This window comes from Charadrius vociferus, unplaced genomic scaffold (assembly GCF_000708025.1).
Source record: "Charadrius vociferus isolate BGI_N301 unplaced genomic scaffold, ASM70802v2 scaffold244, whole genome shotgun sequence".
Classification (NCBI taxonomy): domain Eukaryota; kingdom Metazoa; phylum Chordata; class Aves; order Charadriiformes; family Charadriidae; genus Charadrius; species Charadrius vociferus.
In genome coordinates, this window is record NW_009648822.1 from 2015318 (window position 1) to 2036622 (window position 21305).

The 21305-nt window shown below is 35.6% G+C and overlaps 1 protein-coding gene across 5 annotated transcripts in view; it reads left to right on the forward strand.

Moving 5' to 3' along the window:
* Window positions 1-21305, forward strand: part of MEF2C (myocyte enhancer factor 2C) — a 123506-nt gene that overhangs the window by 40624 nt on the left and 61577 nt on the right. For 4 of the 5 annotated variants that reach the window (XM_009886853.1, XM_009886855.1, XM_009886859.1 and 1 more), the window contains exons 1-2: window positions 6690-6743; window positions 18935-19138. In XM_009886853.1, the coding sequence (XP_009885155.1) occupies window positions 6690-6743; window positions 18935-19138 (258 nt within the window). Of the gene's footprint in view, window positions 1-6545; window positions 6744-18934; window positions 19139-21305 lie in introns of those variants that run through there. The other variant, XM_009886854.1, reaches the window with a different exon arrangement.

Below are 21305 nucleotides of genomic sequence, written 5' to 3' on the forward strand. Positions count from 1 at the left end.
AAACATCACCTGCTAGTCATTGCAGATTTAAAAGCAACTTTTCATAGGTATGTTTTTTAGTATACTAGCATTTCACTTCATTGCTTTCCTTAAAATATGCATTACCTTCTGGATTTTTCCTTTACAAATCATATATTATTCTTCATCTATTCTTCAAAAATGTTGTAAATTACCTAAGTCTTCCTTTGTTCATCAAGCGTAGCAGGCACATATCTCTTCTTACTGGGCTGCAGGCAATCAGTTTTCATCTAGATTGCCAGTGGTTGCTTCCTCTTTTGGTGCACCGCTGCAAGGAATGACTCGCCATCTGTGGCAAATTCCACAATCACTTGCAAGGCCTTTGGCCTCCTATCATGGATCTTTATCAGCATGTCCAGGCTTGGTATAACATGTATGTACTGTTCAGAAAATCCTCCTTCACTATGCCTGATGGACAACTCTCAGCACATCCTCTGGCAGGTAAGCTGAAGTCACTCCTTTCCTTTTCCTGTAGGCATGGATCAGCTTCAAGTGATAGGTGGTTTCAGACTAGATACTCCACCTCTGGATAACTCAGTCTTCTGAAAAACAGGGTTTGTGGCATGATGAAGTAGGACTAATATTAGGAAGTACCATCTTCTCCACTATTTTGGCAATGATGCTTAGTTTGCCCAAAAAAACTTTTGAGGGGAACTTTGCAAAATAACAGCAAGTGAAGCTCTTCCACCCACATTGCACAAGTTCTTGCTCTGTGAGATAACTTGGTACTGAATTTGAGTTGTAAGCTACAGTGACCACGGTTCTCTGATTCAAGGGAGATTAAGTATTCTTACTAGTTTTCAGAACTGTTTAACTCCAAATTCCAAAAAATTTACAGTGCTGGATGTTCTCATGTCTCTTCCTCCTAGGCATGCAAGTAATAGTATGGATTACAAGACAGTAACGAGGCTGAAAGAAAGGAATTTTCTGCACTTCATTGCTATACTGTCAGTGTAATAGGAATATGTTCATGTATAAATGTGAAAATTAAATAAGGTATATCTCCTGAAGCTCAGACTTAAAAATAAACACATTCTGCTGTCCTTTACAAATAAATAAATCAATTTAATATCAGTTGGAATAGAGAATCTTACAAATTCAGCATATGCTTCAAAATCAGTAGTAAAATTAGTGAAATATTAATTCAGATCAAATGATTCAAGTTTGCTCTAAAAATTTTAATTAAAAACTTAAATATAGGCAATGGTTTTGCAGTTTTCAAGATTATGAACATTTTATTCTATCCCTGATGCAGAACTTCATTGCCCTTGAATAGTTCTCTGTTATAAATTAAACTCATGCCATGAATCAGGTTAGATAAATAAAAAGATGAATAAGCTTTTGTAGTTAAAAATTACAAATATTTTCTTTATATACAGCCTTTTTCAGTTTAACATACTCTTTCTCTAGTAGTCTGTAGTATTTCATGTGTTACGTTATATCCATTATGGCTTAAATGTTTGTTTTGTACCTCCTGTAGCAAAATGCATGATCTCTTGAGAGTTAAATTTAGTAGATCGAAACAAACTCCCTTCCAGTCTTTTCATGTGGCAGCCTCTTCATAAGATCAAAACACATAAATGTAGGTTATGTTTAATTTCTAACTCAGAGCGTTGTGGACAGATGTTTGAAACCTTAAGATGACTCAGATTCATTTGTTGCATGGCTTTCTGCCTGGATAACCATACTGTAAATCATGACATTTCTGCTTTACTGGTGTATTGCTGTGGTGATGACACATATAATTTTATCATAACCTTTCTGTTAATGGCCCAAACTGTGTCTTCTCTAATGACCATGCAACCAAACCACATTAACTGTGAAGGACCACTTCTATCTTTGATGTCAGCTGATCTCAGATAACACGAGAGTAGATCATTACTTTCACTGTTTTCTGGATTTCTTTCAGTTTTATCCAGCTCAAGGTGGCAGGCCCAGAATGATCAGTGTCTTTATTTGATGCAGTATGCCCAGCTGTTTCTTCACTGTGTGGCTGTCTTTGTCTGTATATGGAACATAGTCAGCTAGGGCTTTTAGAGAAAACATTTCAGTGACCATTTTATTTGAATACGTGTGCCCCGCTGTGGATTTTCATGGTTATGTTGCAGTTTTTGCAACCAATTTTTCATCAGAAAAGTAGCTGATGTATTCTTACTTGATACATTTAGATTTTTAGGTTCTGATTCAAAACTTTTTGAGTAAACAGAGATTTGCATAAAAAGATTTCATAGATCTTTGAAGTTACTTTTATTTATCGATGTAAAATGGTACGAGAATGGGGACAGCATTTTTTTTGTTTGCTTCCTTACATCAGGATAATAAAAAAATTTCATTTCGTTCTTTGGTTCTAACCTAATGAATCCACTCAGAATGCAAACTGCTTAAATGGAACAGGGACATCTTTATGGCAAGTTTGTTTCTTTTGCAAAGCGACCATGAAAATGCTAAACCCTAGAACATTTTAACTTAGTTTTTCTCTGGCTGCCTTCTTGTTTATAAATTAAATATTTTGACTCTCCTGTTTTGATACTCCGTATTGCCCCTGGTGTGACTGTTCAAAGAACTCTCTGTCTGGGGTGTTGCAGCAGAGCAGATTCAGACAGTTCTGCTCGGAGAAGGAAGTGGAGAGTTTTGGTTCCCATTTTGCACTTCTGGAACAGTTTAGGGAAGGAAGCACCTTTACACCTTTTATTGTTCGTGGTTGCTGACATCATATCCTTCCCTGACCACTCTGTGCGTGTTTCCTGCCATTCTATCAAGAGTCTTCTGTGTTGCAGAGGAGGGATAGCGGGTGTGCATGTGTGTGTGTGTATGTGCACGCCTGTGTGTATGTCTGTGTGCGAATGTACGAAAGAGACAGGAGCAGTCCAGTGATCTGCTGCATTTGTCCATTAGCTCTTTTCCCTTCTCAAGGCTCAGATCAATCTTCTGTCAGCTACCACTGCCTCTGCCAAATCATATAGTGAACAGAAGCCCGCCAAAAATGAAGTTCCTCTTTTTGTAAGCAGTCTATTATTTTTTTTTTATGTTTGGGTTTGCAAAAAGAAAAAATGCTGAAGACTGTAACACCATAGCATGTAACTATGTGTTTCTTTAAGTGCAATTTGTTTGCATGAAACCATGTCATTAAGTTGGAAGGCTTCTTTTAAGTGGAGAGTTACTTCAACAAAGTTTCTGGAATAATTTTAAGTTCCTTTTTAGATTGTCTTGGATAATGAAAGCCTGTAGTACTATCTGACTTTTATAATACCTTCAACTTTTCTAGCTAGTGTGCCTTGTTAGTGCTAGGGAAATACAATTTATCAGTTAACAGGAACTTTAAATACTTAATTTGTAATATTTAATCCTGCAAGATCTTTCAAAAAGTGTTGAGAACACTGGTGAACTCCTAAAGCAGCCATGGGGATTTGTTGCTCTCCAGAGTTCTTTACATTCTGTTTGACTTGGAAGCCACTAGCCTTTGAAGGTTTTTGCCCTTGAATCAGATGCCTCGATTTACTCATCTGAATCTAATTGATTTGGAATCAGTCCAGCTATCTGCTTTAAATATGTACCTGTGCAAATGTATATACTAATGAAATGAATAGAACTATAGGCAAACACACAGTAAGAATAGCACATGAAGCAGTATGTGTTGATATCTATATATGTGTAAAAGAGTAAGACAGATATAAAGAATACCGCAGCATTCCAAATTTGTTTCTAGTAGTAGTAAAAATAGCAGAAATTATTTAAAAAAAAAGGAAATAAATGTGCTAGAAAAACTGAAAAGCTTTTGTTTGAAATTAGACTGGCAAGCAAAAAGCAAACAGGCAAGAGATTTTTTTTCATCAGGGCAAGAAAACTTAACCCGCTGCCTGTTGAAGAAAAATTATGTTTCTTTGCAAATTGTATGTTGGATACATATGACCTAACATATTCTGTCTTCTCCCTCAGGTTCTCTCAGATTGTATGATAATATTTAATGACCAAATCATCCTTGCTCCCTGTCAACTTTATTTTCCTGCACCTCTGTTTTTCCACTTAAAACTAGTGTAGTTAGTGGATTAGTACAGATAATGAAAACCAAAATTCTGCTCATGGAGTGTTGCATGAATTACTTTAAGATAATTTTGTGTAGCTGACAGGAATTTTAAGTATTCTGATTTTAAACTGCCTATAAAAGCTTCTGTTGTTTGAAGACTGGTCTTAAATGTGGAACTGAGAAGTGTGTGGGAGGGACTCAACATATTGCTCCTCCACTAAGATTTTTGTCCTTCCTGGTAGATTTTCTCAGTATTCAGTGATTTTTTTCTGAACTCGCTCAGCATCAGCATCTTGATCTGCAGAGCAGCTCTCATCCTTGCTAACCTGTCACCACTGCTCTAATCTGTCCACCCTGACCTTCCACCTTGCAGTGAATAAGAGCTTAGGCAGGCGTAGTGCTGTAAGCCGATAGTGCCACTGGCTTCAGCTGAATGAAAGGAAAGGAAATTGTTCCATATGCATTTGCTGTGGATTAGCGTATTGGCTTACCGTTACAGAGAAAGCCTGTTAGACTCCTTTGGGTCCTGCATGTGCATGGGAAACACCATTCTAACTTGCTCTTTGTATCGGAGGTAAGGCTATAGGAAAAACAGGAAAGAAACCCAGTCCGAGGAAATTTAAAACTGTTTCTAAAAATAGGATGGGTTTGTTTGTCAACAGCGAATATCAGATAAGACTGTCTCCTGACTTTGTTTGGGAAAAAAGTTTTATAAATACATTTAATCAACTTAATTTATTTCAAAGTTTTGGACTTCTATTTTTTGTTGTAAATGTGATCAAGCACCTCTGTGTCTTTTGAAGCAAGCAGCGAGAAGCTGAACTGTTCTCAAAGAAGTAAAAAAAGTTTTGCAGCCTTTACACTTTATTATATCGGCGATATGAATTGTTCCATGTTCTGCATTATGGTAATGATTTAGGCCTAGCAAATAATGTAAAAAGGCATTCATGTACAGAAAGGTAATAAGTAGTATACCTGAAAATTTGTTTTGCCCAGCAGATTAATTGTCATAGTGCCTAGTTAGAAAACTCCAACTGACTGCTTATTTGTTAACTTATTTTTTTCTTAGAGTGATAAAACACTTGAGCAGCTTAAAGTTTAATGTATGCAAAGAAAATCAAGAGAGCATCAAAGATCAGAATGAGTGAGGTCTGGCTTTTCTACCTCAGTAGCTTTGAATCAGAGCCAAATAATGGATTAAATGGCCAGGACACCGGCTTAGTGTTATGTAACATATTGTGAGAATTGATCAGGTTGGCTGCGAGACTGTGAGCTTAAAATAAATAAGGAAACACCAGCCTCTGTTTTAAAATTACTAATTTTTTATTTCCAAGGCAATACTTTTAATACACTATATATCTAACATAAAAACTTTTAAAAATCCATTTACGTGAATCTTGTTAAGATTTATTTTCTCTTCTGTATTTAAATGAACTCTGTGCTGTTCTGTTCAAAATATGTATGTATAAAAATACAGTAAATGAAGGTTAAAAAAGGGGAAAATTGCATTTTTTACTTTAGTACTAGACTGGACATAATTTATGTATTTTCTTCTATTTCTGTCAAATCTTTTATTGCTAAAAATACTTTGCATATGATAGAAATTAATGTTGTGATTTATGACATTTTGCAAAATACTGAATGTGCACTGTGTTATGTATTTTTATATACTGCGTCTAAGTGTCCTTAGTTTTGCAATAGAACCAGTATTTTAAAGTTCAGGGAGTTAGTATTGGTGCATTAGTAAAACTGTGAAAATATTTTTCAAAACATTCTTAAATTATCATCTGTCCCTGTTATTCTGTGCTATATAGCTTGGCTTTTGGTGCAAGAATTTTTATAAGGAAAGATGTACATGTTTGCTAGTTATAAATCATTTGTCAGAACCTTTTAGAATTTATACTAAAATAAAATGAGGCAAAATGCACTACTGTTCTTTTTTTGCCAAGTATCTTGAGTAATATTTGCACTAATCTGTATTCTTAAAGATTAAGGTTAAAAATTTTGGATTTAAAGTAGGTGACATCTCTCATATATCAAGTAACACTTTAATAAAAGTCCATCCTATTTGCATAATGAGGGACATTATCACCTCTGCTGTCAAAACACAAGATTGTTTTCCCTTTCAGAAATGAATTAGCTGGCCTACTTAGCATACATAGGTACAGAAAGGTTCATTAGCTCTCTGATTTAGGTAATTTTTCATATTAGAGCAGTGAGTGATATTTAAAACTGGAGACACTTAATTCTGTGAAAGTTTTGGCAATGTGTATTTCAGTCCTTTTCTTCATTTCTTGATACATTGGTGGGTTTGTTCAAAAAAAGAAGCCTTTGAATTAAATTATTATTTCTGAATGCATTACTTACTTTATAGATGCAGTAAATTTTTGCTATAATTTACTTGTACACTAAATTATAATAAGGATGCTTGGTCAGCTCCATATATTAACTTTCATCTAGTTATCAATTTTATAATAACATTTGATTTCCTTTCTGTGTTTAGCAGGAACGGATGCAGGGGTCTGTGAACTGAGTAGTGCAAGTGCTGAAGAAGGAGGTTTGTTTTGAGGAAACGGGAAAGAGGAAGACAAGAGAAGGGAAAAATACATAATTTTAAGGAAGAAGGAGAGGAAAAAAAACGGGGACTATGGGGAGAAAAAAGATTCAGATTACAAGGATTATGGATGAACGTAACAGACAGGTGAGTAGCAAAACATCATATTATATTTCTAAGGTGAATTATTCTCGTAAGTGATTGAGAAGTTGATAACTTTGTGTCTATATACATACACGTACATATATGTATACATATACACAATGTATGGAACACTATCAAAGAAAAAGTACTTTTGGAAACAACCAGAAACCTCACACGCAGTTTTTTCAAGTCTAGCAACATGTGTAGTTAGGAATGTATTACTTGAGGCCTTGATTCTACAAAGACTGATGTCTGTGCTCTACTTTGGGCCCTCTCTGCACTTGCTTTGACTTCAGTGTGTAGTATACATGGTTAAGCGTATCTGCAAGTTGTTACAGGATACAGGCCTTTAGTACTGTATTTTGTGAGCTCGTATAATATCAGTTTATTTGCAGGAGGTCTTGCATTTAAATTCATAGATCCAAATTTTTGTTTCTACATGTTTGCAGTGTTTTTATTTTTACCTCTCATATAAAACGACACTACTACATAAAGATATCTCATCTTTTCCTGCCTGAATTTTAAAAAGAATTTGAGTAGCCTAACACATTCTAAAACCCACATACAATAATATTGTCATGTGTAGTTATGAAATAAAGTCTCTGTTACTGATGCTATGGCTAAATAGGTCCTGCAGGACAGGTTAATTAACTATTACCACTGCTTTAGATAAAATGGCTGAGTGGCTGTCACATATTATCAACACTATCTCTGCCAGTTAAAATATGGTCATAAATTAGAGAAACTACTTTCCTGTTTTCAGAAAAATAAAATCCAACAATCGGCATCTTAAAATAAAATCAGTGAAAAGCTGCTGCTGTTTACTTTTGATGTAAACGGATGGATGTTTTGTTGGAACTGGAGATTCACAAGTGTGAGAAACTCTCCATAAAATTATTTAACACTGTGATTAGGGTTCTTCATACACGTGGCTGCAATTTTGGAGTAATCTTCAGTAAGTCTTTTTTAAGAACTTGACACTGCATTACTATTAATATACTAGTTCTATTCATTTGATCTGTAACTTTCTTCATACATTCAAATTGTTTTTTAAGAAGTTATTATGTTGTTAGTCTTCAAGCATGTTATAAAGCCTTAAAAAACTCAGCCTAGGGATAACAACAAATTATACTCTTCAAATATGCTTTCCCAGAATTTTTAAATTCTCTAGTGTTAGTACTCACTTGTGTTCTCCACAAAAGAAAATCATGTTTGATAGCAAAATTATATTTATGATGGATACATTGTGTGTTTTCCCTAAAGGTTGCCTATTGCTGTGGGCCAAGCCAAAAAGCAGTAATTCTATCAATGTAAAATAACCATCATATTTATTTTAATTGCTCTATATGTTGCAGTCAAAATTGGATTTGAAATATTGAGCTGAATTTATCATTCAACATTAAGACAGTAGTTGTTTGGAACTTTCCCATGCTACCATGGCTTTTATTTGAAGTGAATGTGAATTATTTTGTAAATGATACTACAAAAATTTGCCATTAGTAACATCAGTTTACACAATACCTTCAGTGTAAAGTTGCTTACTCAAATATAGGATTTATGGAGAACTTAATCCCCAATTTTGTCAGAGAGTTAACTTTCAAGAGGCTAAATTTACTTTAAAAAATTAAGAAAGCTAGTCTTTCAATTCATTCACTGTAGAGTTTCAAAACCTCTAGCACCAGCTTTCAGAATTAATAATTATGAATAAAACTGTAACACTGGAATACTAACAACTGTAGTGTTAGTGAAGAAAGTATTTATCTTTTATTATCTTTGGTAATATACATCATGTTGATTAGTCACTGTGAGGCTGAAGCTATAGATTTACATTACATTTTACCCTCCACATAGTATAATTGGCTTGTTTCTACTTCTCATTTCTACTAATATATTGAAACATTATTTTTAAAGTGTTTCTACTGGTTTTATCCTCTTTGCATTTAGTGCCCTGATTTAAAGCTCAGTGAAGCCAATGAAAAGATTTCCATTGAGTCACTTGGACTGTGGGATCAGGCTTTTTAATTGAAGTGATATATATGTGATTAAGTACAACTGGATTTTCACTAATAGCTGATAGTTCTTTAACCATTTGTATGAGAAGTACCTTTTCACAAGCCTTACTGTTTCTTAAAATATAATATATTCCATGAACTATCACTGCTTCAGTGAAGCTGCATCAGTTTGTTTTCTAACTTGCACACTTCCAGTAGTCTTAAAATAGTAATTGGTTTATATTCTTGTGTTATTTTTTTGTTTGATGACATCTGAATATGTGAATGCGTAGAAAAGATTAAAAGATTGTACCATGAAAAAAAAAAAAGGGGGGGAGGGTTTAAAAGTTTTTGATTAATAAAGTGAAGATACCAGCTGAAGCATGGCTCCACAAAGCTTATTTGTAGCTCCATTTACATGGAGAGAGAACTATTCAGTTTACAAGACTGTTTTCTTTTCCTTCTTACTGCATCACTGAAAGATGTTGGCAACAACAGCAGCAAATCTGTTGACTTGAAACTGTCTTGTTGCTTATATTCAAGCTCAATGTGGTTTCACAACACAAGGCATGTTAGATGGGAATATGACACACATGAATAGCGCATCCCCAGCTGTTTTCAAGCACATAAATTCTCTGCAGGACAGCACATGCAGGGAAGAATAGGTTGAAACATGTATTGAACGAGGGGATACAGCAATAGTTTAATTCTTCTGCCCTCTCTCACTGCAAGGGTGAATCTGTTTGGATAAAAGGGTGTATTGCAAAAGGGTTTAAGTTGTTACAAGATCTGTGGAGGGTGATTTTTGTCATTGCTTTTCCACTTTTGCTCAGTGTCCTGACTAGCTATTTACGTTAATCGTTGAATGGAGTACTTGTTCTATTGGTAGAACAGCTGTTTTCTTCCACACTACTGTCTGATATGGTAGGAGACTCCTCTACTGTCCAAAGTGCTTGTATGAGTGGATTGGGAAAGACAAAAACAGTGCTGACCTCCCTATGAGAAGATTTCTTCTGAGCAAGTCTAGTTGGTTGGATTTGTGTACTTTAGTGACCATACGGGTAATAAATGTAAGTTGAAGCTGTTCAGAGTCAGATGTCTGTCTGCAAATCTCAGAGAAATGTGCAATATGGGGATATGATCTACACTTTTCCAAAAACTCTTTGAAACTTCAACATTTTGGGATAAGTTAAAGGAAAACTACTGCAACCTAGACATTAGAGGCCCAGTCCTTTTACCCTGGACTGCATAAGAGCTCTGTCATCGACTTCAGTGAGTGCAGAATTCAGGCTTTTAACTAGGAGGAGCCATTAATTTAATGTTGTTTCATGTGGGCTGCCAGTTGGCTGTATTTTCCTAGCCCTCATAGTTACCGTGTGGTGACAAAGGTGGCAAGGATGTTTGAATCTTCTGTGTGATTACAAATTCTCTTTCGTTGTGAAAGTTTCACAAAAGCCCATCGGAGAAATTCCCCTTCACTCTGCTTTAAGCCACAGGGAGAAGGAGTATGAATAACTGCTAGGGTTAGAGTAAATGTGTATTTATTTGTGTAGTTTAGTTACCATCATGATATTAAATGGAAATGAAAATTCTCAAAAGAATCATGTTATAAGCAGACAACATGACCAGAGACTTTATTTTTATTATTGCAACACTGGATAATATAGTCTTCATAAACGTGGAACAAATCTCTGGTAGTGTTGCTCAGGCTCATGAGAAAGCGGTAGCCTTGTCAACAGCCCGTTCGAGTAGACTGCATACATGCTATTAGTTGCACCACCAACAGAACCAACAGCCAAAAATGTTGGCACTGACATCTGATATTGGAAGCTTCTGACGGGTACAAGTTCTTTGTGCAGAAATTTTAGTTGGGCAGATTTGAGAAGGCTTCCGTGAAGAATTCTTCATTGTTTAAAAAAAAAAAAAAGAAAGGAAAGAGGAAGGGCATTTGCAAAAACATGGGTGAACTTTATTTTCACCTGTTTTCTTAATTGAAGCTCTGTTATGATCAACACACAAAGGAAAAATTGCATTCGTCCACCTCAGAAAAGTCATTGTATTTTTTCTCTTTTGTTTTTCATCTGTTTGAAATATTTTATTAGTTTTGATGAAGGCCTTTTGTGGTCTTCTGTAGACTGGGATCATCTGAAACTCTCTTTGCAACAGTCCAGACAGGGCTACCCTGGCCTAAAATAAACAGGTGTAATGACGTAAACGATATTGTATTACTGTTATACAAGGTCACTTACAAAATATCTCATCAAATCCACGGTCTGTGAGCTAAATCCAGAGATACACTGACCCAGGAAAGAGGGCATACTGACCCAATGACATTTTGATATCGGGTCTGGAACACCCTCTTACTTTTAATCCACTGTTTTTTCTAGTTAGTATTAAGAAATATCAGGTCTTATATGGCCATCCACCATTTTTTATTCCTCTGATCATCTTGCTCATTAGTTCTGCATTCTTTTTACTGCTTGTGAAGCATGCCTTTGTCAGATTCACAGTTAAAACTGAGTTGAGCTTAGCTAATGATTCTGCATACTGTTTAAAACATCTCTTTTAATTTGTAATGAGGTGCTGGGAGCTTAAGTGTTATTAAATACCATAGGAAATGTACACTTCAGTATTAAGGTGTTTAAATAGTAAGGCACTCTTTTTAAAGTATCATGTCTGTGCAATTCTACAGGGTACAACAGTAACAAACATTTGCTGTTTAACTTTTTCATGCATAGACTTTATCATTCTTTGATTCCCGCAAATCTGTAAAGCTATAAACCAAGACTTACTGCAGTTATCAGCTCAATAGAGAACAAATTAAAGCAGATAAGTAAAGTGAGGTTATGGGGCAGGGGAAGAATATCCTGGAGGGAAATGACCGTTTGCAGGAAGACCTAGATTTGTTCTACTGACTTCGATACCTAGTGCTGCTGGTTTCAAAACTAATTTCAGCCTCGTGTATCTATTTTTATCTGTGTTTCAGCTCTGTTTAAAAGGAAAGAGTAAGAGACTACCAGCTGAATCAGTAACTCCCCTGTAGAAAGAGAGAAGAGCCTTGCATATTAGTGCTAAAATGAGCACAAGTTAGATAGAAAACTTTTTTTCCACCTATTTCCTGATATTTTCAGTCTTCACTCATGGGGTGTCTTCATTTATGCAAGATCTGAGATTTTATGCCTTTTTTCCCCCAGGGAAATGTTTTCATATGAAAACATAACTGCTTAACTATGCAGCTAAGCATCATTCTGTTCAATGAACCTTTGTCTTAAACATCACATGCTTTTTATTTTTTACATATTTTACTTCGTTCTCTTGCTTAGATTAAATTGCACACAATAAGACATGTACTTGGAATATAGCATTACAGTTAGGCCCTGGTGCTATTTTTTTTTTTTTCCAGAAGTAAAGTTAGGTTTCTGTAAGCAAAGAATACAGCCGAAGTTTTCATGACTTCTAAATTGCAGTGATCTGTACAACTCTGGCAGCACTTTACATGTTATGCCAGACTACCTGAGAACTATAGTTTTAAGGGAGCTGCTCAACTGAACCGTGAATTTCTAGAATATATTATATTTAAGGTTAAGTGTGCTTGTATTACAAGCATGTATGTTCTGAGCATAATTTAGAGTGAATTAGCATAAGGTAAATATTTAGGTCAAATTACTTTTAATTTGAAGTGTGAGCAAGAAGCCTAAGTAAAGAGAGTGCAGTAGTGAATGAGGCATCTGCCAACACAGCAGAGCTGAAAACCAGTGCAGACACAGGCACAATCTTGATGTCTTGCAAGGAATGGTTCGGAAAGCCCTGGGGGAGAAAGAGCTGGAGGTGGGAAGCAGAACTGAAGCCATTGTGGAGAGGAAGAAGTTACACTCTTCCTGTTATGACAGGAAATGCAGACAAATGTGCTTCCTGACCATTTGCTCAGCAGGGAATGAAATATTCTTTGACCTTTACCTTATGAACATTTTAGCAGCACAGAACTAGTAAACATGTTTTTTACCCTAAACATCTATTTGTACCTGCCAGAACTGGTGATAGCATATCGAAAAAAGAAGTCAGTTTTCTTGCATATTGTATTAGCTACTGTGTTTTTGATAAAGTGATGTTTTTTGCCTAAAATATGTACGTATCTGTACATCTATATATAATAGACTTAATCTTATCTCTCTGATTCAACAAAAGGAAATGAAGTGTCAGAGATTAACCATTATTATCCTTGCATCCCTGTCTGGTTTTAGATCTTCATTTGTAAGTTAAAGTGGGAAGCATATTGATACTGCCTAACCTACTAATTTCTGAGTTGCTATATCATCTGTTAATTAACACATTTTCCAATTATCCCTCCTCTCTTTACTTACAAAGACAAAATTTGTACGAGAGATCCACCATTATGTGTCGAATTTGGGCAGACTGAATAACATCACTATTTTAAGTATTTGATCTGTTATTTATGTACTAATATGCTGAAAATGGGGAGTAACACACAGGTACAAAACATTCCTCTTTATACGGTTTGATCATGAGCATTTTATTTGTTATAGCTGTAATTTTAGGGCATCCTGCTTAGAACTCCTCTCTATCTGGACTGTTCAGCAAGTTGTAGCTCAATATGCTTGAGGCTTTCCAGGACAATAGCTCTTTTACCAACATAAATCACTGCTGTATCATCCCTGTAAGTTATGCTGGAGGGTTACAGGAACATGGAAGCAGACTGTTGAAGGTCCTTCACTGCTCTTTAAAGGGTCTTTCATTTAATATGTCATGCCTAGCTGTTGCATAAAGGAAGGTTTGTCTAGAGCGAGTCCTGCACTGGTGCTGCTTCCCAGTCCCACTGAGGGTTACAGTAAAGATTCTTGAAGCCAGGTCTCTTCATATGACAAACAGATCCAAACAGAAATCAAATAGGAGGAAGGGGAAGAGAGAATATGACAAGAACTCTTGCCTTTCCAGTAGTTATCTGGGGTTTCAAAATATGATAGGACTAGCTGCCTGGCGGTGACATTTTAGTCAAGAGCTCATAGGTTTGCACATGTCCAACTTGAATTTGTTATGTTTGAGGTTAGGTCGATTGCTTACATAGTACCTTCTGTTTGTCACACACATCGTATCTACCATGCTTGCTGTAGTCCCCGAGTCAGAGACTTAGACATTCCAGATGAATTAAGGACAAACGGAACAATATTTCTTTTGACCAGGCAGTGACTCTATCAGATACTTCTGTGCATCAGTGGTCCCTGATTTTCTCTAGTCACTCATACACATTTAATGGCAGGAAATGTATATGGGAAGGATTATGTGCAAACTCCCTGTTTCTCTCATTTTCCTATGTCAGCAGCTATATGTCTTTATAATCAGGATAGGAAGACATAAGGAGAACACTGGTATTTTGCCACTGGCTGGACTGAATTGCTTGAAAGATCACAGGACTGCTACTTTGAAAACGTAAAACATTAGCACATATGCTGTCACTGTTAGTGACAAATACAGAGTGCTCTTGTAGCTAAGGCTCTCAGAGTGCATGAGATTTCAGAAAAAGTACTAGAAAGACCTGAATTAAAAACGAAATAAAATAAAATAATCCCAAACCAACTCCCACCAAAAGACAGAGAAAGAAACAAAGACTACATTGCGACAAATAATGTATCCTAAAAGCTTTATTCATTAAATGGGAGTATTTATGGCTGCTTCTGTTCCTCCACTAATATATTAACATCTGTAAGAAGCATATAATTTTTGTTACAAATTTAGCTAAATAAAGACTATTACCAGTGGCCACTATAACCGTTTACACATATACACATTTAAATTTAAATTTCAGCACATGAAAGAATTTATGCTTGCAACCAAGCAACGTTACCTTCTAGTTTATTTCGTTTAAGTAAGTTTTGCCTACTAGCGATTAAGCAAGTCTGCTCTCTGGGCCAAATTACCCTCTAAGTGGAGCGTATCACAGTGTGTGATATGCACACTTGAATTCAGGCTGTCTACAGCCCCGCTTGCAGACATGGCAATGACTAGTCCATGAACCATCTCTCAGAAGACTCTTGTGGCTTTATGCATGAAGAGCTAGTTGGGAGGTGTTTCCATGGTATTGAAGAACAGCCAGAGTTGAAGTGGAAAAACGTCCTTTTAAAAAAACTCTTTTGTCAATGCCCTTCCTTTAGCACATACAGTGGGCTTCACCTTTAGTCAGAATTTCATCCAAAATACATAAAAAGCTCACTTTGATTTATATCAAGGAAGTTTGAAGCTGGCTTCTTCACTGTTGGGGTTTTTTTTTTAGTTTTCTCAATACTTGAGAGCAGCATCTGATTTGCTTACAGCCTATAAAGGCACCAGCATTCTTCATATACGAAAATACAGCAGGCTTTAGTCACCTGCCATCTCAGAACCACCATTCCTGTTATGAGAGCAGTTTGGCTCTTAATTTTTTAAAAATAACCTTTAGATAAGTGAAATAACCATAGCGCTAAGACAAATAGTAGTAGACTAGTGTGTCTTCAGTTAATATGAAAGGATGGAATTAAGTTATTTTTTGGTATGTTTCAGAGGTAAATGTGGTACTCTCTGCACATTGCTCTTTTCGCAATACATATAAAGCTATGCATAAAAATACCTCATAAAAGCATTTAGAAAATATGTCAGTGTTTCAAACCTTATGTTTTATATACACATGCTTAAAAAGGTTTTAAAGACACTTGAACGCTGGCTTCTTATCTGTTCCACTTCCTCCCTATGCTGCACTTTTGTTCTCCCCAGTTCACACACTGTCATTATAAAATATTATACCCCAACAAGAGAAGGACTTCCTAAATTGCCTATCATTCTCCTGAAAAGGAGAAAATTTGTGAACAGAAAAACACCTACAAATTAGCAGTAGTATAGACAGCAGGGTTAATTAATCGTATCTTGACTAATATCGTCAGGAAAGAAAATGTAGTGATTTGATTCTTGCTGCTGAAAAAAAGTTAAATATTAAACAGATGTAGAAATGGATGCTCTTTTTCGGATGTAATTTTTTTTTAATACGTTGGTGAATTGTCTCACTGTACGTGTGTTTTCTTTCAGTCTCATAGTGTTCTTTATGTCAAATGTCAAAATTACATTTTCTGTTGTTATATGATGCTATCATGACTGAGAACTTTAATGCAGTATATGACAGTAAGATTATGTGACCACCTGGATTTTTTGGTACTCAAAAGCTTCTGTTTATGCAGGGTGTGTGTGTCTTGTTCATTCTCAGCACTGAGTCAGTTCAACTATAGTCAAAGCTTCTTAAGTGTAGGTTGCGCACTGCCTTCCACTGAGGCAAAAGAGACCAAATGTTTTAAATAATTTATGCTAATTTTTACCACTCAGCAAAATTTCTGCAATACTAGTGTATTATCTGTTACCTTAGACAGTATTTATTAGATACTTTTAGTTTGGGTCAGTATGGTTAACATAACAAATGGTTAACAAATTGAGACCCAAAAGTTAAGTAATAAAGATGCTGTCTACTTAAATTGCTCACAAAAATATTTTAGCATATGGAAGAGAAATATATTCATCTTCCTTATGTAGCCACATAGAAGAAGGTGTGAAAAAATATAATGTTTTGTAAATGGCTTGAACAGTATTCTTATTCTTTCCTGAAATTACTGACTTCTCACTGTGCATTTGAAAATAGACTCTCACCCCTACTATAAACTGTTGTAAAAGCATGATACATTTACATATATGTATATATATGTTATATATATATGTAAAGATAATACACAATGAATGGCATATTTAAAAAGTAATATTTCAGATCACCATAGAAACAGTAATGGATACAGATTTATAATGCATTTATGAGCAACGACAGAGAGCATCATCTGATAAATTTAAAAAATGTTAGAAAGATCAAGGAGTTAAAAACAAATCAAATTCAGAGCAATTAAGATTGTATTTTAAAGAAAGAAAAAAAAAGATCTAGCTGATTTGTTCTTTTCTTCGCTTTCCACAAAAAGGAACTCTAACCAGTATCCTTCTGGTGATAACTATTATGAAATAAGTATGTGCTATGCAGCACAGCTCTGCGGTTATTCTAAATGTTCAGGAGCACCTAACAGTAAACACAAACAGTAGCTTTAAAGATATTTCTGTACTGGAGTGTACTTTGATGGTAAGAAGCTGTAACATGCTAAATTCTGAGGTTTCTGTGCAACAGAAACCATACTGTACAGAGACACTCCACCTACAGCACTGTGGTCAAAAAGTTGATTGAAAGGCATTTTAGATAGAGAAAAATATGTTGAGTTAGTACATTTTATTTTCTGTATGTTTATCTTTTTCTAAAACATGCTTTTATATATATATGTGTTTCAACAAATGCATTGCAATTTTCTGTAATTAGAGAAAACATAAAAGGAGTATTTGAAAGACTAGAGGTTTTTTTCAGAATTGGAATGAAGTTTTGTTACCTATCTCGTTATTCATTCCAAATACCAAAAGACATTGAGACAGACAAATTTAGAAAGAACTTACTACCAATTATGCATACTTGAACCAGTGCTGTGGAAAGTGTGTTTTTAAAATGCTTGAATAATTGTATTTAATGGCAATCCATCTTTTCTTAACGGTGTGTTGACAGAGGCTAAAGAGATTGAAATGACAATAAGAGGAATAACATTCAGTATACATTTGGGAGAATAAATGTTCATAGTATGGGCACAGAGCCTCATCTTTCTGGGAGGGACTAGCAAATAGTGCTTAGCGATACTTAAAGGTCACGTTTTCCATGGCCTGACGTGCTGGGATTTCAAGGTAGGCTGGGGTCGCAGTTAGCATTAACTTGCATTAGGAGTGTGACAAGATAAAACAGCAGCCATATGAACCACGTAGAGATGAATGTTCTTGCCTCAGCATTAAAGTGCAGAGATGCTACTGCTTATGGGTGTTAAGGAATGGTAGCAACAAGTGCAGGGTTAGGCAGACCTATAAACTTAGTGGCGTGCCTGTCCTTGAGATATCAAATACCTTGACTACATGTTAAATTTGATTAATAATAGGCTTAGCAAAACCATATTTTCATCTTAAAAATTCTTGTCACTGAAAGTTAGTAGAGGAAAAAAATAGATGTAAAAAAAATCACAGTCATTGTATACACTTAATGGAAATTGCATATATGAATAAACAAAAGGAGAAGAAAAATTCAACATACAATTACCTTAAACAGCTCATGGTAGTTTCTTATTCTGAGTCACGTGTCTTACTGGAACTTGTAAGCTAGTGAAGAAAAGAAGAGAGAAAAAAAAAAAAAAGAGCATTATTTGATGTGCTGGTCTTTCATTGTCAAAACAGTCCCTGTGGAAAATTATGGTTTTGTATAGAGTAACGATATTTTTCATACTGCCTAGGTTTTGCATGATGTCAGGGCATTAACTGGCCTACTCAGAACATACTAGTTCGTCCTTATTTTTTCCTATATAATATGACCCAAAGTCCTTCGTACTAAAAAATGCCAGTTCATGTTTTTAAGTATCTAATTTGAAATGAAATAAAGTATGCTACATCATTGTTTAGAAAAAAACTTGTTTCAAAGGTGATATTTGTTACTGACCAACTGTTGTTTATTCTTCATCCGTGCTTTATATTTCACATTTCTCCTATGAGTGTTTGAACATTTAACACCAGATATTTCTTCAAATTATTGTTAGTGTGTGTATCTGTTTCACACAACTTGAATTCTGTATGAAATAATTTCTTCCACTGAAAACCTAGCAGGAGTTCGGGGGGCATGGAATCAAAGTCAGTCACTGTCAAAAATAAGAATTGGCTCCAAGTGTTCAAACTATTTACACCCGTAAAGCTGAGGTGCAGTTTTAAAATATTGAATGGGAAGGGTGTATGCAATATGAAGAGTATATGAATTAAAAAGTTACAGAGAAAGATGCAGTATCAACACTTCATAGCACTACTTAATGAAAATGCCCCATGCTCTTTAGCTGTACCTTGAGATTTTTGCAGTGACAGTTAGATAAATTTCCCCACTTACGTAACACACACACGTACTTATATTCTATTTTGGAACTATATTTATTTTTATGCATTTGCGTTCTGAACATGTTCAATTCAAAGACTACAGCATGTATTATTTAAAAAAAAAAAAAAAAAAAAGGACTACAAAGACCAGCTTGGGGATTTTTGATGGACTTTTTTTTTCCTTTTTTCCAGGTGACATTTACAAAGAGGAAATTTGGGTTAATGAAGAAGGCTTATGAGCTTAGTGTCTTATGTGACTGTGAGATTGCTCTAATCATCTTCAACAGCACCAACAAACTGTTCCAGTATGCCAGCACTGACATGGACAAGGTGTTGCTGAAATATACCGAGTACAATGAGCCACATGAGAGTCGAACGAATTCGGATATTGTTGAGGTAAGATTTTCTGTTCTGCGAGGACTCTTTTTTGACTTTGCTCTGAGGCGGAGGTAGTCAAAGCAAGAGGCCTGATCATCTTTCTCAAGGGTTGTAGAACGTACCCCAGAGGGGACACAGCAGTAGGAGAGCAGAACAGGGACAACCGAGTGTTGGTTTGGGGGTTGGAGATGGTGCAGCAGAGGCCGGAGAGAATCCAATCTTCTTTGAGCTCTAGGTTTTATCCTGCTGAGTCTCGCATGCTCAGCAGAAACTCCTGCAATAGGATGTCTGGCTCCCTGTCATCCAGCTTTCTCTGCTGCTTTGTCCCTTTGTCCCGTTAGTCCTCTCCATGCCTTGACCACTACCTCCCAGCTGAATCTCCCTCTTGTCTCCTAGTTGCTCCCGGTGACATGCTGTCCGGAAAACGTTGTGTGCCTTGTCTCCTCACTCCAAAAGTTATAAAGTCCCCTGTCCAGGAGTAACTAAAAAAACATTGTAAAAGATGTGGAAGAAAAAGGTTTAGAATCACTGCTTTAAGGCATTCAACTGACTTGTGTAGCATTTTGATTATTTACAGAAGAAGGAGGTTTAATAAAATGCAAGAAATTTTTACTTACGAGCTGCACAATAACAAATGTTTCAGTTACCTCACACAGAATACTCTTACCGTAATTTAATGACAGTATCAAAGCAATACAATCAGAATGATCAGAATGTTAGAGACACCTTGTAATTATTTTTTTTTTAAAAATTATATGGGGCAAGTTGTATTTACAATTACTAAAAATTATTAATTAAAATTTAAGGTTTTCAATTTTAAGCTTCTAATATTTGCAGAAAAGTCAGTTTAATTTATAATCTCATTAAGATTCAAGCCATGCAAAATAAATGAAGCTTTCAATGATTTTTTTGTAGTAGCCAAGCACTTAGAGAGATATCTAAAAAATTGCTTATGTGACTTATGCAACTCCTATTTTCAAAGCACCTAAGTGATTAAGCATCTGACGGTATCATTTAAAAAAGTATTGGAAGGATGGTGTCATGTCTTAAAGATCAGTGAAAATGTATTCATAAATGCTACTGAATACCTTGGCCTATACACTTAGATTTCTTCAGATCTTTTTAAAGGTGTTAGTTTCAGATTTTTAAGTAATCTCGATGTTGTCTAAAATCAGACTTTGGGGCTTTTGGAATCTTCACCTGGGTTAGTCCTGTATTTGGGATTAGCAATGGAAGAACCTAAGCGTGTGAATTACATATAAAATGTTTTTGGTAGAGAAAAAGTAGCAGTATAATAGCCATTGTTACACTTGTTGTGAGATGTCACAGTCACACCACTGTAGATTGGCAAAGACTGCAACCCAGGAATATGTACCACTTTTCTGTCTATCCTTATGTCAACATATAGGATGTTACTGTTTTGTTTCCTTCATGATCTTCCAGCAGATTTTCTCCCCCCTTAGAAGAGGATGAGGTTCTGACAGCAGAACAAAAATTTATGTGAGTTAAGACTAAGAGGAAAGTACATAATTTCTTCCTCCTCTCCATCATCTCTTTTCCTCTCTTACTTCCAATGTCCTGTATAGACATGAAGCCTTTCCTGTCACCTAGATCTGGTAAGCCCATGTCCTGTCCAGCAGAATTCAAATTCTGTCCCCAAAATAATGACCTGTCCTCTTTTAGTGGCAAAAAGCCAGAATATTCTTAGCAGGAAAAGTTTCCTGTGATATCTCTGCTTCTTCCTGCAGGCTTTCTTATGGGAATAGGTGAGTAAGCCAGTAGTTAGGGATTTATTACTTGCTTCACAATGAATGAATACTTTTCATCACGAAGACTATGGTTTTTCAAGAAACTTGAGTGAAAATGTAAAATTTAATATAATGTCTATTTTCTTGTAAATCTGAGATTTTCAGAAAGAGCAGTCTGCTCTGCACCAGCAAAGTCACTTTCTTGCAAAAGTAGCGCGCCAGTTTGGATAAGCTGATAGGCAATGTTGCATGCAGACGTGTAATTTTCTGGCTATACCCAAAGTTTGTTGGGCATCTAACAATAGGCAGAAAAGGCCAAATGAGGTCCATGTTTATAGTTTTTCCGTATGTTCTGTCAGCTCTGAATTCAGACATTTGATCATTTTTCTGTTATGTTTTTTAATGTTCTGCCTGTAATGCAAAATACTTAAGCCACA